This window comes from Blennius ocellaris, assembly GCF_963422515.1.
Source record: "Blennius ocellaris genome assembly, chromosome: 12".
NCBI lineage: Eukaryota > Metazoa > Chordata > Actinopteri > Blenniiformes > Blenniidae > Blennius > Blennius ocellaris.
Window position 1 is genome coordinate 17,362,452 of NC_137661.1, and position 17,541 is coordinate 17,379,992.

The following is a 17,541-nucleotide window of genomic DNA, read 5'->3' on the forward strand; positions in this document are numbered from 1 at the left end:
CACACCGTACACACATCCTCGGGGCATGAGTCCAACTCCATGTGAACGTTAAATCAGACTCCATGTGGTCAATTCAATTAGTGGAGGGCCCTTTTGACTTCACCCGTTACATTGTTAATGATGTGATCCGTCACCTGTCTTTCCCGTTTCTCCGTTCGCATTCTAGCCTCTCCTGTCCTCACATTGGTGTTATTGCTATTTTTTTTTTCTCCCTCCCATCTCCCACAAAAATATTGAGGTTAAGGACACCAGTTCACACCATCATCTCTCTAAATGGTTACTTCCTCTCTCTAACATGTTCTGTCAACACAGATGACTCCTATAAAGCCAGTGCAGTTGACAGTTATTGTCTTCAATGGAGAACTTAAAGGTCTCCCAGAGGACTCTGAGCGATTATGAAGAGGAGATATAGTGAGGGCGGCAGGGGTAATTGGTCTACGTTGAGCAATTAAGTGAGTGAAATGGAGCTGTGAAGATTTTATTGACGTCCGTGTGTGAACTGACCGGTGAAGAGGTCTCCATTGCTGTAAGCCTTGCCACGTCCCTCCTCATCGTTGGGCACGGCGGACACCTGCTTGGCCGAGGTGCAGCCCATGGCCTCACACTCTGAAGCCTCTCCTCATCGCACTCTCACCTGCACAGGAACAGAGAGGAGAGCATTTTTGCACGGTCAAATGAACAAGGGCGCCGTGCGGCCTTTTCACAGCACATGTTGTATGTAGTCCACGGTGATTTGCGGCGAGATCTTTTCTACGGTGTTATTTCACGGGATCCTCTCCCGAGATTAGCTGTTCCTTCACAAAGTACATCCAGACCTACTTATGATGGCATGTTTGTCTGAATGTTAAATTATTTATCCATGCTTTCTACACACAGTTTTGACAAACAAATGTAAATAAAAAAAAAAAAATGAAAAGGTAAGAACACCGTCAAGCCAAACAAAACATAACATATCAATTTGTGTCGCGAACACGATCAGCAGTGATGCAACAGGTAGATAAGCAGCTTGGCACAAAATTAAATACAGCTATACGCTGCGCGATTTTGGCTGGAACAGACATAAGACCGATGGCCTTGATCATGGCTTATAATGTCTGGTCTCTCAGGTGAGAGATTATTTTCCAAAAGTGTCACAAATTTCACAACCGTGGCCTCACGGCAATGACATGACAATCACTCCACCAACACAATAGTACATTTTGTCTTTACACACCAAGATTGATTTGCCAACACTATTTTTTTTTTTTTTTACTTCATTTGATTTTTTTTCTTAAAGGCTTTGATAGCATGTTCACTTAGAATAACAATGATACTCTTTGGTACTGAAGTATCAAGTGATAAACTTATATAACAGCTCAAATTGCAGTCAGTAGCCACAATTTTGTTCAGCAACTGAAGTGAAGAACAATCAAAGGTGCCGTAGGTCAGACGTGTTATGCATAGATCTTTATTGATGGTGTCAATATAAGCTCAAAGAATTGATAAAGCATACAAGTTAGGACCTTGTATACAACACCAATTCTGATGTAACGGTGTGGCTAATGCGAAGCTTATTCTAGTAAGTTTGCAATATAATGAGCCTTCACACATGTTACAATTTGTTATGATAATCGTCTTTGGACACGCTGCAGTTGCTCGGTCTGCACCTACCCTAAAGGGGCCAGGGCTATGCAATTTAAGCTAACATGCATGTTATTGATTTGTATGAGGAAGCCAGGCGACATTAAGAAAACACAAGCAGAAATAGAAAGAAGGATACGTTTGCATATTGTGTCAAGCATGCTGGCCATGTGCGACCCCTCCAACCACAACACAAACATGATATGATTGAAATACAAAAGAAATAGTCTAAATGCATGATGTCGTCTCCTTACAGTACAGTGTTTCTATAAGTAGATTAAAATAAACCATACGGTAGCATCATTACTACACAGTATGCATACAGTATAGTACATATACACAGTGTAGACAAATTAGACAAAGCGCTGTCAATATAATGATCTAATAGACATGAAGCAACACGGACACACATTTGCAGTCTTGCTTCCGGCTACCTGCAAGATGCAAATCCAATATTCACTCTCCAATTAGCTCTGTTTATGCCTCCATCCACTGCCGACGGGAATATCCAGCTATTTACAGCCACATGCACACAGACCGCATCCTGCAACTCCATCCATAAATGAGCTGTTTACACTTTGTAAACATTGTGTTTTCACATAGACCGACTTCGGCCCTGTAAACTTGTATAAAAGTTTTGGGCAGGCGAGGTCAAGAGTTCAACTCAAGTAATCCAATTGGGTGGGAACCCGGTGAGCTTCAAATGTATTCATTTTTTCACCACTGACCAAATTCTTTACACAGTTAAAGTCTAATCCCTAAAATCCCCCCAAAATTCATGCAATTCAGGTGAGTAGTTTTTTGCGACAAGTAGGTATAATAAACACATACATACATACAATCCAATAACTAAATACATGCAGACTAACACATGATATTCTCTGCAAACTTTGTAGGCGAAGCTAATGAGCTTAAATCATCAACAGGTTTTGTGAGCATGAAAATTAGCTCAATGAACTCCAATGAACCTCCACAGTCACCAGATACTAATCCAATGGACCAGATCCAGTAGGATGTGGTGAAATGGGACACTGGGAATCATGTCAATATGAACTAAAGTTTCTCAGGAACATTTACAACAGCTTTCTGAATACAAGAATGAAGTCCTGATCACAAAAGGGGGCCCAACCCAGTATCAGCAAGACGTACCTAATATAGTGTGAGCTGGGTGATGTGGTATTTAACTTGCATCATGCAAATTTGTAAATGAATCATCACTACTGTCTCCACATGCATGGGGACAATAGAGAGAGAAATCCACACCTTTCAAGGAAAAGAAACTATTGTTGTGGAGCGAGCAAGTTGCAAGAATGACGAGCAGCAACATTCGGCATTCAGTCATGGAATATATTGCGTGCGCTTTAACCACACAAATGACAATCTGACTGCTTTTTGGTGAAGCCTCAAGAGAGAAGCGTAACACAGGAAACATGAAACTAAATCAAGAAGATTCCTCACTGCGAAATGAAAACACGGAAGAGAACAAACCATGTGGGCTTTAATGTCGAAAGGCTTCAAAATAAACTGGAAATTCTTGTTGATCATCATCATCGCTAAAGCTGACAGCTCATTTTAACACTACCTGGATTTTGATGTCAGGAAAGAGATGCGAGTAAAACCCTCCCACTCAGCCGGACAGCCAGCATGAAGCTGTGAACCGCGCCGTCAGTCAATCACACTCGCACACACACCGTCACAGGAGGCCTCGCACACTGTCACACACACTGTCACACACAATACACTATAGATAGTGTCCATGTCAATCACACATGCCATATGCAGTCATTGACAGAGCCCATCTGACTGCTGCCAGTTACAAAAATGTGCACGAACACACGAACAGACACACACACTTCAGATGATTACCCATCACCCAAATTAAATCTGCAGCACCGGTAAACAAGTGCAGGGAGGGGGATGAGGAGGAGGAGGAGGAGGAGGAGGAGTGCTGGATGGAGGAGATGTTTTTTGAAAAGGCGGAAAACACTGAAGAGAGAAAAAGGCTAGAAATAGGAGGAAGGAGTGAAACACTGGAGTACAAGGGAGAAGGAAAGGATGGATATTATGTCAGAAAGAGAGAGAGAGAGAGAGAGACGGAGGAGAAAGAGCTTCATAAGAGTGCCGCCAGCCCCTCCTCCCTCCTTCAAAGTGTTTGAAGCTGACAAGAGGACAGTGTTTACTCCTGAATTCAGGCTGCGGCCAACCGGCCTTCATCTCTTCTGGACGCGGCACAAAAGCACCAGGTGTACGTGGAGCGGGCAGCGCCCCCACAGACCCAGTGTCTGTGGGGATAGCCACCAAGGCCACATTACTGCGATTATACAGTCGACCATTTTACCGTTCATTTTGACAACAGCAAAGCCTGCATAATTAAAATGTATTATTAGCTAATTTAGTCTCAGACAACAATGCAGAGCATTCTGCTATATAGTCATTGTGGGGACAGTGTCATGAATAGATGCTATAGTGGAGGCAAAAAAGAAAAGAAAAGCAGCGAGACGTCTTTCACAGAAAGAGAAAATATTAAAACATGTTTGGTAGATAACCGATTTAAGCGTCTCATGACTCGGCTTGCCTCCAAATCATGATGTGTTAATGTACATTTCATTTGGCAAGACGTTTTCAAAGTCCAAAGACTGAACCGCATAAACAATTCCCCCATTGTTACAGACGAACCACTCACACACGTAGAACTATTTCCTCTAATCGTAGTGTGCATGTGCAACACTCAGCATTTCGGAAAAGTTCAATTCTCCTAGTTTACACAGAAATGGAGAACAGAGCTTTTTGCTCTTTGGGGGATGTTTTCAAAAAGCTCAGGGTTTTAAGTGAATCAAAGCCGGTGTCATGTGAAGGAGCATCAAAACCGGTGAAAGTTTGCTTTTATTCCTTTGAAAATGTCAGATTTTTTCTCTTTGTCATTGTTTAACTACCGTATAATCAGGGACAAAAGACAAAAAGACAAAAAGAAAATTTCTTTCCCTTTATTCACAGCAATGTCATTGTGATTATGGGTTTTACCTTTAAGTTCTCAACTAAATGGCACAATGGCAGTTTAAAAAAATAAAATAAAAAATAACCCGATGAACAATCAATGTTGAAACTTGTTCGGGACGTTTTCAGCCAACGTCAAAGCAATTATTACCGCCAGTAAGTTTGGTGTGGTTTCATAGTTTGTCTGTTAACAGAATTGAGGGGAAAATTACTGACGATGAGTCACAGGGCAGCTCCAAAATGAACGTTTCACTTCCATTAACATTTGGAGATAGAGCATTTGGCCATTTAATGGCACATGTTGGAAAATAATAAGAGTGTAAAAAGGTTCCTTTTTTTTCCCCTCTTCGTCCACACACAATCCAATAACAGATAATTTTTCTCATGCACTGAAAATGCAACATTTATTTAATTCCCATATTTTTGTGATTCATAAAAAATGTATATATATATTTTGTTTTGTTTGTTTTGCATTTTACAGTACAAAAATGCCACGATATAAATATTGGATACTCCAATATAGCTGTGAATTACTCACCAGCCAACAACAAAATGATGCAACATTATACATTTGAGGAGAACATTATTACATTTTTCACTGATATGACTGCTTCTCTCTTGAATGATATCTTTACAAATATATGCATATTGCCGTTAAACTTTGAGTCTTCCTCATAAAGGATATCTTTGAAGTCTGATATTGTCGAGACACATTATAATTAAACGTGCAGAAATGAAATGCAGAGCTGTCCTTTCTTTTTCCCAAAAATTCAAGAGAATACCCTAGAAATACATCTCATTATGTTCCTGGCTAACTTCAAACAAACAACATTTTAAGTTGAGTTGGTTTTTTTTCATGAAATATTAGTAGAAATATTCCCTTTTTAGTGGAAGTACCAATGTTGTTCATATGAAATACTGGAGGTCATGAAGTGCAGCAGTAAAGAGTCTCATTGTGCTGCAAGAAGTTGACAAGTGAGTATTAGAAATAGTCTTGAAAATATCTCAAAACATTTGCAGGATTTTGCAAATGTCTTTCCGGGGATCACGGGTCCTCATAAATATGCTGCTTGAATTTTGAATGTTATTAAAATAGTGGATTTTTATTATTTTTTAATCAGTCATTACAGATGTTTGAAAACAGTCCTGAACCTTTTTAGCTTAATCAAATTAGAAAATCCAGCAAAGGAGAGATGAGCCTTCAGCTTGTTGATCTGGTCTTTCTTTTTTAATACAAAACGTTGATGTTCCAGGGCACGTGCACAGGTACCAGCTATGTATTTAGACATCAATGTAGACGTTTTGAAACTATATATTCAGTCAAAAGTGAGGTAATTGCTGGTGCAGAGATCTGTTCACCAAAATAGAGTAAACGATCAACATAGATGGAGGTCTGCACTCCTAAGCTCCCGTTCAGTCCCTTAACACAGGTTTGAATGTGCAGTGAGCAAAAACTTCATCGCAGGACGGTTGGAATTTGTAAATTAATCCCTTTCCCGGCCTGCCAGGTGGAAAGACATTAATCTCAGGTGCCTGAGCAAGGCTCGTACACACATTTCTCAAAGGGTCCACAGGCGAAAAGGCGGCATGGCTGAGGAGCGACAATTGAGACATTCACACTTGCAAGGCTTAGTGTGTGCAGCTGAACACGGCGTCACCTGTGGCCCGAGAGCGAGTCCCAGTCGAGGGAGTAGCTTATCGCCGTGTTCCAGGCGGCCCGGGGCACCTCTTACCTCAACTGCCGCTCTGGAACAACTCAAATATGACGCGCACCAAGAACAGCTGGGGGATCTTAATGCTGTATAAAGACACAGAAATAATCCCATCCGGAATAATCTGCCTCTTGACAGAGAGAGACGTATATTGAGACTGTGAGCGAGCAGGACGAGCTGTGCGTGTGAACACTCTGGCATAGGGGAATATTTCAGCCGTCACAGAGGGATTTCATGACGAAGCCGAGACATAAAATTCATACGGAGCTTCAGAAAGAGAGAAAGGAAAATAAACATAAGAACAGGGAACGGTACAGTCCCTCCTCACTCTGGGCTATTAACATCCCATTGAATTGAATATTAGATTAGAAAAGCAGAGAAATTCCCTTCTGGAAACCACTGGAGGAAGTTTATTGAGAAATGTGAGCAGCCTTGATAGATTTTTGTTAAGTTTCAAAGGGGGTCTGTAGCGTGTGGGCAGCGCAGGCTTGGAGGCTTTTGATTTGCATGTATTGAAACATCAAATTGTAAGTAGGAGCAGGCTAAAAATAGAGCAAACAGTCTCAGAGCTATTGTTGTGTGGGGGATAATGCTAGGCTATGTAGAATCCGTAAGCCAAGCAACTATTACTTGGGTTATACATAAAAGCTACAGCTAGTTGGCAGACTATTACAGGGCTGAATACACTTATAAATAAATATCAGCAAGGTCTGGACGAGGACGAGTCAGTCATTTTAAATTTAAAAACTATATTCTAGAAGTAAGTCTCAGATTTTTTTTTTAAACCCAACAAAAAAATCAAAGTGAGACACTGTTCAAAATCAGATTTAGTTGCATGTCTTTCACTGCTCGTGGCCTCATGTTTTCTTACAAACATCACAAAAAATCATCAAAGGGGTGTTCTGTGGCATTTTTTGGGTGAAGACTTGTTTAACTTATCTCAACTTTATTTATATAACACTTTATGTACCGCACTCCAGTTCAGCTGTGGTTGTTTTTAGACAAAAAAAAATAACATAAAGTGTGGACACTGAGAAAAAAACAACAATTAAAGCAATAGAATGGAAGCAAAAAAAAACAAAAAAAAACTGGAGCAAAGTCTCAAGCTGGGTTAAAAGCCAAGAAAGAAAAATGGGTTTTAAAATTACTTTTAAAAGTTGACAGTGTCTGATGCGCAGCCATTCCACAATTGAGGATCAGCAATAGAAATGTTGTGTCGGCACCTGAGCTTCAGTTCAGACCCCGGTACCTCCAGGAGCAGGGAGGACTATCCACCCATCCATTCATCCTCTGTCCCACTTACCCTTTTCAGGGTCGCTGGACAGGTTGGAAGTCTGTCACAAGACAAACACATAGAGAAAGACAAACAACCATTCACACCTCGGGGCAATTTAGCATCACCAATTGACCTTCCATGCATGTTTTTGGACTGTGGGAGGAAACCACACACGCACACACACACAGAGAGAGATCACACAAACTCCACACAGAAAAGCCTCGAGCCATACTTGAACCCACAACCTTCTTGCTGTAATAAATAATTGAATAGTCAAACAATTCAATATATCTTTTACATAAAATGAATTGGTACTTTAATGAATTAAAGACACGTTTATATATTTCATTCTAATTGTAATTAATTAATTATATATTTGAATAATTATTTAATGGTGTATTTATTTATTTATTTATTTGATTTTGGCACATTTAGTCCTGCGTACAGGAGCAGCCGATCCGCTGACCTGAGAGAACAGCTCAGAGAGGTAAGGCAGGACAAGAACTGTTGAAAGACTTTAAAATAAATGAAATTTGTGCAATATTATTTAATGAATCCAACCTTTCAGGCTATATGCCATAATTGAAGTGTCACCTTACCAGTTATTTCTTCAAAAAAAAAAAAACTATCATTCAGTTTTAGTGTTATTCAATACATTGGATTTGTAATAAATTACGATAAAATGACGTTGCGTGTAAAAGTGCTGTGTAGAAGATTTGAGTAGTGTCACTTCAGTGCACTGGCTGACAGAGTGAGACAGTGTGCCTGAAGGTTTCAGCAGTTTGTTGTTTTGAGCTTTAGTGTTTGTTGAGTTTCATGTGCTTTATCCTGTGGGAGATTCTTATGTTCTCTTATATGCACGTCTGCTATATTTATGTTAATGTAATTTGATACACTAGGCTGTGGTACAAAGTGACACAACGAGACTGGTGGGGCTGCAACTAACTCGTTAACTTTGGTAAACGTTTCTCTTCTGATCATTAAAACAGTTATTTCACAATTTCTTTTAAGCTTGTGGCAATTGTTAGTGTTCAGTTTCAACTACAGATTTCACTTAAGAATCCAAACAATACAGCAAAATATTACATACCTGAACAATGAAACACGGAAAACGCTCTACAGCACTGAAAGTCAAACTTCAAAATGGAGCACAAACGATAATAAATGTTAATCATTACAGAGGAATACCATGTACCAATACAAACAGAATAGGAAAAACAGATATGCTGTCACTTCATCTCTAAAAAATGTGATGTTTCTCCGTGATGAGAGAACTCCAGGGTGCCTTTTGTCTCACCATGTTTTGTTTAGCATTTATTCTTTTTTTTTTTGTCACATTCAAATTGGTTTTTAACACTTCAAACTTTCAAAAGAAAAATATTGCAGATTTTTAATACAGTTTGTATTAAATAGCTTAAAAGCAAAGAGGCATTAAAGGACAACCCTGAACCTGAATACTCTGCTGTGCCTTATTTGCATCCTCCTCATTGTACAGTGAAACACATGTTTTTAAAACAAAAAACAAAAAACAAAGAGGAGCTCAGTGCGTGCACATAAGGCACTGGAGACTTTAGCCAGAGTCCGCCTGAGCACTACCCAATGAGGCGCTCTGTGCCACATGGAAGACCACAGCGGGGCGTTGCTCCGTGTTGATTTAACCCACAAGACAGCTGGACCGCGCAGCTCCGAGCTCGCCTCCTCCTGCAGACGCTGAAGTGTGTCAATGGGACAAGCTTAAGTCTGGCAAGTCAGCGAAGGCACTCACACCGACCATCTCCCTCGGTCGCTCACAAACGCACACACGCAGAGCCAACGATGATCTGGTAAACATCCGATACGGGGAAGGGATAAAAGTTCTTAATACTAAGTGGCGAACATCCATCACGGGATCTGAGCAACTCGCTCCAGATGCTTAACATTCACAGCGGGTATATTCGCCAAAGGAAAGTAGTAACCTAATTTAAAGATATAAATATGCCATGATGTCAGATAGCGGCTCCTGTGCCACTCCAGTTGAACCCAAGACAGATCTGGCACGGAGCTTCCTGTCAATGTTTCACCCCAGACGGAATCATGTCAAAACAATATTACAGGGCTTGGCAAATCCAAAGAACTCCAACGCTCCAACATGCATGTTGGCCCAGAGGCATTCTTAACACACGGTAAACACCCAAACTCTCCAAATGAATATGAGTAGGCAAACACGGAGGCTTACCGATGGCTGCATACCTGGAGGTGAGACGTGACCTGCTCTCAGTACGGTGAATGAGCCTCCTTTACGAGTCAGTTTGTCAAAGGAGGAACTTGGGGGGGGGGGGGGGGGGGGGGGGGAGCTGTGGAGGGAGATGTGAGCGTACATGCTCGCATAAACACACTGCACTCATACAGGCCGAGTTGTGTGCAGTGCAAAGGTTTCTCAAACAGGGTTGTGCCAGAGGGAGTACGAGGGACCATAGAGCCTGAAAAACTGGCTGAACAAAAGTGAAAAAGGGAAGAAGCTCTAACAAGTTTTTTTTTGCATGACAGGTCCTGTGAGCCAGATTACATTTGGTTCTGTGCTGATGAGTGCCCATTGTTAAAGCTCCTATATAAAGCAGTGCCAGGCTATGACTTCAGTCATGCCAATGTCTGCAACTTCAAAGGTGAATCTGCATATCAAACAGTAATAGAGGACACATCCACCGTGTCCTCATGCGTCAGTAACGAATGCTTGAACGCCACTCTGTGATCCGAACAGCAGCATGCAACAGTTCACTACACTGACCTGCCCAGTGCAGTTTCTGAATCCTGGTTTTCAAGAAACGTACCTTGCACACTTTTCCCTGCTCCTGTACGCCTCAGTCAAATTGCTCCTAGACAAGTTGTGCAAAAGTATTCAAAAGCTCAATATGGGGGAAGACATCAAAAGCATGCAAAGCATGAATACTCCAGGAAATGGAGTGGGAAAAAAAACAACGTGCCAATGCAGAGGTGTAAAGTCCTGGTCCTGGCCACAGCCCAGCATGTTGTTTTCGTCTTCCTGCTTAAACGAGATAAATAATGAGCCGTTCATTCCAGTAAAATGAGTTGAAATATGGCGATGTCAAAAACATGTAGAATAGTGGCCCTCCAGGACCTGTATGACCTGCCTCTGTGCTGGAAGTTACCTTAACACAGCTGCAGATGTTAGACAAGTTCAGGTTATTTTAAAAGCAAACGAAACCAATGTACTGGAGCCTACAAGAAAAAACTTCAAGTACTAAACCATTTCTCAAACATTGTAGATTCAAAGTAGTACTTTTGAAGTACTTATATTTTCCCCATCGAGTTAAGGTTTTGGGAGGTTGAGTTAATTTTGGAGTGAAGTTCGAGGTGTTTCACCAAAATATGGAATTGATTTTCTTCCTTAGGTACATTTAAACAAAGTACTGAAAATGTTCTACCTTTATCGTCTATATTAACATCAGTTAAGTCAATTAATTTGTAATAATAAAATAGAACAAATATATGAAACGTAGTCCAGGGCACAGTTAAGCAAACTATCTCATAATGCTGTATAACATAAAACAAAACAAAAAATGAAAAACCCCTAAAAACTCATTGGTGAATTTAAACTGAATTGAATATTGCACCCATTTCTATGAAAATCAGAAGAACGTAAAATCACAGAAATGTTACATCTGACTCTGCTAAAAGACACTCTAGAGAAAGAACCTGCTGCAGTGTCATTTCAGTACAAATCTTGGACCAGCGCACCATAATATTTACTCTCGCCAGGCAGCGAATGCTGCACCTATCCTCTCGTCCCTGGTTAAACACTCTATCAGCTTGACAAGCCTGGGAACCCGTGCCAACACACACACACACACACACATACACACACACAGGCTGGTAGATGGTCAAGGTCTCCCCCTGCATAGTGTACTGTTTACTAAAATAGTGTTCATGCGCTCACTTTTCCTTTGGCTGTATAGTGTTGAGGGAGTCCGTCCTCTCCGTCACTGTTGTTGTAGGGATGAGTGATAATGGAGAAAGCAACAGACATGGAAACCGGGACGGTCTGGAGGAGTCGTATACAGGAGCTCCTCTGTTCCGCCGAGTGAAACTGAAGCCTGGCCTTGCGGCAGACAATGATGGACACGCAGCGCGAGCAGCTCAGGTATGTGCTGGTAAACAAAAAAAGAGCAGCGTTTTAAGGCTCCTGCAGAATGTACAATTTTAGAAATCTTATAAAAGGCTATTTCCTGCTCGGGTACCACTGGAAGTTTGGCTGTACGGAGTCGCGCTCCGCTCGCAAGAGGCACGGTTGCCTTCAGGAGATAAATAAATGAAGGAAGCCATGAATCTGGCAGTCGTCGTCGTAGGCATTCACGAACGGGGATATAGTTTGGTAAACAAATAGGAAAGTAAACTTGCACCATGAAGTGAGCTGGTTTGAATCCCACTGTGGGTCCCTGAGCCTGTGGGCCCTCAACCAACAAGGTGAAGGGCCTTTTGCTCAGCAAGGGAATTCAGCAAAAAAAACCCTGCAAAATCAAAACAAGCAGATCATATGATCCGCCGTTGTGACTCCGTAAGGGAAAAACTAAATCGCAAACATAAGTCGGTGGAGAAAGTGGACGGGGGGCAACCAGAATGGAGAGGAATCTGCAAATCATGCTTCTGGTGTTGCACTGACCATTGCAACTTTTTTTTTTTATTCCTGCTGCGTCTCTACTGGTTGCAAGAAGCTGCAGTCAGGCCGTGAGATTTGGCCAGACAGCAGTCATATGGAGCCTAACTCGGATTATCTTTGGTCACGGGACTGCGACGATGACCTTCCGTCGACGTACAACACGAGACACCGCTTCGAGCCTCGACGAGTGATGACATCACGACTGGTCATCTTTAGTCTGGGACAGGCCAAAAATCCCAGTGTGTACCCACTTTTAAAACGGTGAGTGCTTCTTAACATTGCCTTTCCCCTTCTGCACCAAGAGGGCCAAGAGGCTTGAGAGAAAGGGTAAAATAAAGGAATTAAAGCAGTGGTGAATGAGTACTCCAGATTACCATGAATGAGTACTCCAGATTACCGTTTGCTGCCAACGTCAGGAAGCAGGACAGCAGTCCAGTTTAAATATGAGCTGCATTTGGCCACATCTTGGTGCAGATACATCCAAACCATTGAAAAAAAAAAAAAAAAAGAAAGAAAGAAAGAAACTGGACCAGATACAGGCTGAATGAGAAAAACGCTTCCTCTGGAGCCAACTGACGGCTGGCGTTTGCGCAAAAGTATTTTTTTTAAAAAAAGTGACAGATGATTTGAAGAGAGCAAAAGGCAATCAGACGTTGCACATCGTTGTCGCGTCAACCTTGAGCTTTTCAGATTCAAGGAATCGTATTTATCCCCCGGGGGCAATTTGAAAGCAAGTAATGTTTGAAATTGTAATTGTGGCAAAAGCAAGTCGAAGACCTGTGATTGACTTGCAGGGGGAAGAGTAACTGAAGAAATGTCTGTGTGACAGAAAAAGTGGTGCAATCAGTCGTACACAATTAGGCTCAGGTAAGACCGTCACGGGCGCCTTGCACACGAAATGCTTCACACTTGTTCAAACATTCAACTCATAGTTTAATCATTGATTTATTCTAACTTGCCAGCTTTGTTTTTGGTTGTTATAGTCACTGTCATCTGTTGGCAAAAGGGTTGTTTTTTTGGTTTTTTTTCAGGGAAAGAACACAAGCTATGCAGTGATTGTGGGCTTTTAACAAATTTTCAGTCTTATTTCCTGCTTTCACTATCAGTGAGACTTCTGTGAGACTGCTTTTTCCATCACATTAACCGAGAGACAGCTGCACAGCCGATGAAGCCAGCCCCACTCCAACGGAGCAGCCGCGCAAGGTCAAACGTGTTTATGTTTTCGCACACAAATCCGTCTGAATTGCAAACCAACAAACCAGCCGGCGAGCCGCACAATACGAGAACAGCAACATTAATATTCATTCGGGAAAAAAAATCACACCAGCTGGAAGGAAAAACAAGGAGAAATGTATGCACAATTGGCCAGCATGTCGCCGACTAATTGGCAAAGCCGTTTCACGCGAGTGTGAATGAGGCACATTTGAGGCGTTTGCCCGTTTCAGCCCCTCGCAGATGAGACGAGAGGAGCTGCAGACGAGATGAGCTTCACTCCTCCACGCGGCCAATCTGTTACTCTTTCGCATGCAAACCAGAAAACCTCGTTTATTCAGTGCAGACAGAAACATAAAGCAGCCAGTGAGCCGTTCAGTGAGTCAACCCTTCAACGTTATTTTTGCTATTCCCGTAGCCTAATGACAACCAACACAACACCCCCCACCTTACCAGTCGAGATATAGTGACGGTCGTCACACCACAGACACACTTGGCAGTTCTCCTCAGAATATTTTCGCAAAATAAAGACCGCCAAACTGTGATTCCATGAGGAATCTGTTTAGACCTGATGAGACCTTCTCGTGGTCCCACTCACAATAAATGTATGACTGTCATGTACAACAGCAGGGTAAATGTTTATGATTTCAGTCAAGTCTGGCCAGAGTCTTCAAATAGTAAATAAAACACTATCGTTTTTGTGTGTAACCGTCTCAAAAATGCATTTATTTGGTAAAAAAAAGAATAAAGGGGAAAGTTATAAAATAGATAAGCTCACCAGCAATGAAATAATGAAATGCTTTAATTAGAGTCAGTCTGGGTTGATCCCAGCGGTTTAGTCTTTTCAATGATGTTGAACTGCAAACAATAGTTTTAGAAATGAAATGTTCAAAGCACGTCTGGTTACTCTATCACCTTGAGATCAAGACAAGGCCCTTTTTTCCATTTTTTGGGGGGGGTTTTTTTGGTTAAAAGACTTGTCAATTTTAGTCCTGAAACAGTTTGTTTTATCAAAATATGAGTCAGCAGAAAGTCAGTGAATGATAAATGAGGGTTAATGGACGGCCCTGGAAAAGACTAATGCTCAGTGTTGGAAATCAGATTACATTTCTATGATACCCACAGCATGTCAATGAGGAACTTTTTACTTTCACATCACTTGTCTTTATTTTTAAAAGCCCGGTGTTAAGCTGGAGATTAGGCCAAAGTTCATTAGTCCAACGGCATGACCATCATAGTGGAGCGACCCTGCAGAGAACCCACCAGAAACCCTTTTATGCGCCGTGAAGATGGGAAACAGAAGCAATCCGTCGCTTAGAGGCTTGTCCCTTTATGGTCAAACACTGCATTATGTCACCATGTCGCATCCCAACCGGACTCTGAACACAAACTCAACAGTAGACACCGTTGGGAACAGGGAGAGAAAGACAGAAAAAGGGAGATGTAATGTGACCGACATGAGCAGAGAAATCAAGCACGGGCCCTGCGAAAAGTGATGAAGCCAGACCGACTGCGGGAACAGCCCCACATCCACTGCTGTGCACATCAGGTGCAGCACAGACACGTAATGCTGCAACATTCACCACAGGAGTTCTGACTCGGAGGTCAGGCAGACAGACCAATGAGCCAGCGATGCCCTCAGTCAGTCTGACAGGCGGACAGGACTCCAGGGTTGGATGGCGTTGTGCTGGTCTAGTGCTTTCCACACTGCCAATACACACCTGACAGCACTGACCACTGCCTCATCGAGAGCACGACGCCCGCAAGGCAAATCCAAACTGGGTTTACTACACTGTCATGGGAACTCCCTAAAAAAAAAAAAAAAAAAAAAAATGCCTGGACATCCCGGTAACCATGGAAACCGCCCACCTCCTCAGATTGTGACATCACAGGTGCTGCGTGCAACGTGGCCAAACGCTCACCTGAACTGCCGTCAAGTCTCGCTGAGGAGAGGCCACAGGTGGAGAGGGTGACGCCGGTGATGATGACGATGACGGTGATGATCGAGGGGACGAGGAAGAGGGATGGGGGCTAAGAATAGGTTCTCCCGCCTCAACGGAAGACGCAGAAAGGAATTAGGAGCGAGCGAGGAGGAGGAGGAGGAGTGAGACTCTTGTATTTCAGTCTCTCCTGCTAGTCACCGGAACCAAAGGCCATATGTGAGCGCTCACACACACACACACACACACACACACACACACACACACACACACACACACACACACACACACACACACACACACACACACACACACACACACACACACACACACACACACACACACACACACACACAGTGCAACAAGCAAGTGAGGGAGGGATGGAGGGAGAGGCAGATGGATGAAGACGAACAGATAAATCAAGAATAAAAAGAAGGGGGGGGGGGATGACAATATCCACTCACAGGATTGCTGGTCATAACCTATATAACCCTGATGTAAGCTGTTGCTGACCGGATGCAATGCGCTTGAAATGCACACCAACCTAGTTGCACTCCGGAGTGCAGCACATCCTCTGGATGGATGTCAGGGTCTGTTGTAATGGCCTGGCTGCAATCTACAGTAGCAAATGACCATATGGCACATTCAACCACTGCAGCCAGGAGGGCAGTTGGGAACTAATTGAGCTTCCCTTTTGACATGACCGTGTGTGTTCGTATCTGAGAAAGAGCAGAGGGATGCATTTCAAATATACTTAGTTTAAGTTTGTTTGTTTGTTTTTGTCAGATTTCTGCAGATGAGCTTCAATCCTGTGGGTTTGTCAATAATTCCCAGCAGCTCCCGTCTTTCCCCTCAAAAGCAGGCAACATGCAACTTCTACCGCTCCCAACTCCATGCCACAAATAAATAAATTTAAAAAAGCCTGCTGACACTGGCAACAGCTTTTCCTATTACACTGGAGAAGTTGCAGGCTGTGCAGCAGCAGAGGCGGCGGCAGTAGCCCCCCTCCTGGCCCGGCCACTGAGCCCCGTCCTGTCCCGGGGCTTGGAGCTTTTGCGGCTCGGCTCAACAGCTGTGTCCAGCTGCGCTGCGGGGAGACACTGTGCGCTTTGTTCCCCGGCAGGAGAGGCGGGGAAGCACCGGGCGAAGGGGCAGACGGAGTGCCAAACGGTCTCCGTGTGCGCACATAGTACGATCCCCACGCACACAAAAAAAAAGGTTACCGGCCTCTCGCCCTCGGTCATCCCGTGTGTTCCCTGCTGCCGAAGTGCTTTTCGAAAACAAACGGGCGGCAGGCGGAGACGGGAGCAGCGGGACTGGGTGGCACAGCCAACCAGGATGTGTGGAAAATTTGAAAATGCCGAGAGCAGCCAACGCTCTCCCAGGAACGAGACCCGGACAACATCGTGCACATGTCCACCCTCCGCTCGCGCTCGATCGCCAATAGCCACGAACGCGCGACCAGGTTGGAGGAGGGGGCGGGGGGGGGCCCGCAGGAGCTCCGGCAAACCAAGACGCCGACAGATGCGGAGCCCCCGTGTGCAGGAAGCAGGACGCCGGGGAGAATCACGGCGCACTCGGGGAAACAACAACAAAAGAGAGAGAAACGCACCACGGGCAGGAGCGTGGCTTTCACCGGAGGGTGAGCGGCGACGATCCCCCCCCACCATCACCCCCCAACCCTCCCCTCCCCCGGGGGACACGATCACCCCGGTACTTACTCAGATGAACCGGGTGGGCTCGGTCCACCGGAGGGTAGCGCCGGTCGGTCTTCCGGGCTGCGTGTCGGGCGGGATCTGCGCTATGAGCACTGGAGAGCCGTGAGCGCGAGCCGAGCGTAAACTGAGGCTTGCGTCATTTCACCAGGATGCCACTATTGCGCGCAGCGATGCAGCCATCTTGCTGAGCAGTGCCCCCACCAGCCCGGCTCGCCAATCACTCCCCTGACCCGAGAAGCCGACACACGTCCCCCCGGTTCACCGACACACGTCCCCCCCGGTTCGCCACGCGCAGACCCGCACCTTCATCCAGCCAAGGTCACCGGAGAGGGCTGGCTTGTAACTGAAAACCTCTCACTTGTTTTGTTTTTATTATTATTATTATTATTATTATTATTATTATTATTATTATTAT

The 17,541-nt window shown here is 43.8% G+C and overlaps 1 protein-coding gene across 2 annotated transcripts in view; it reads right to left on the reverse strand.

The window, feature by feature from the left end:
• The window catches only part of LOC308137666 (uncharacterized protein C1orf21 homolog), a 32,329-nt gene extending 15,010 nt beyond the window's left edge, over positions 1-17,319 (reverse strand). Inside the window, exons 1-2 of one of the 2 annotated variants that reach the window (XM_080506429.1) lie at positions 17,130-17,319; positions 505-634 (exon numbers count right to left, since the gene is read on the reverse strand). In XM_080506429.1, coding sequence (XP_080362555.1) covers positions 505-595 — 91 coding nt within the window. In that variant the 5' untranslated portion in view covers positions 596-634; positions 17,130-17,319. Of the gene's footprint in view, positions 1-504; positions 635-15,390; positions 15,525-17,129 lie in introns of those variants that run through there. The other variant, XM_080506430.1, reaches the window with a different exon arrangement.
• Positions 17,320-17,541: the final 222 nt, after the last annotated feature.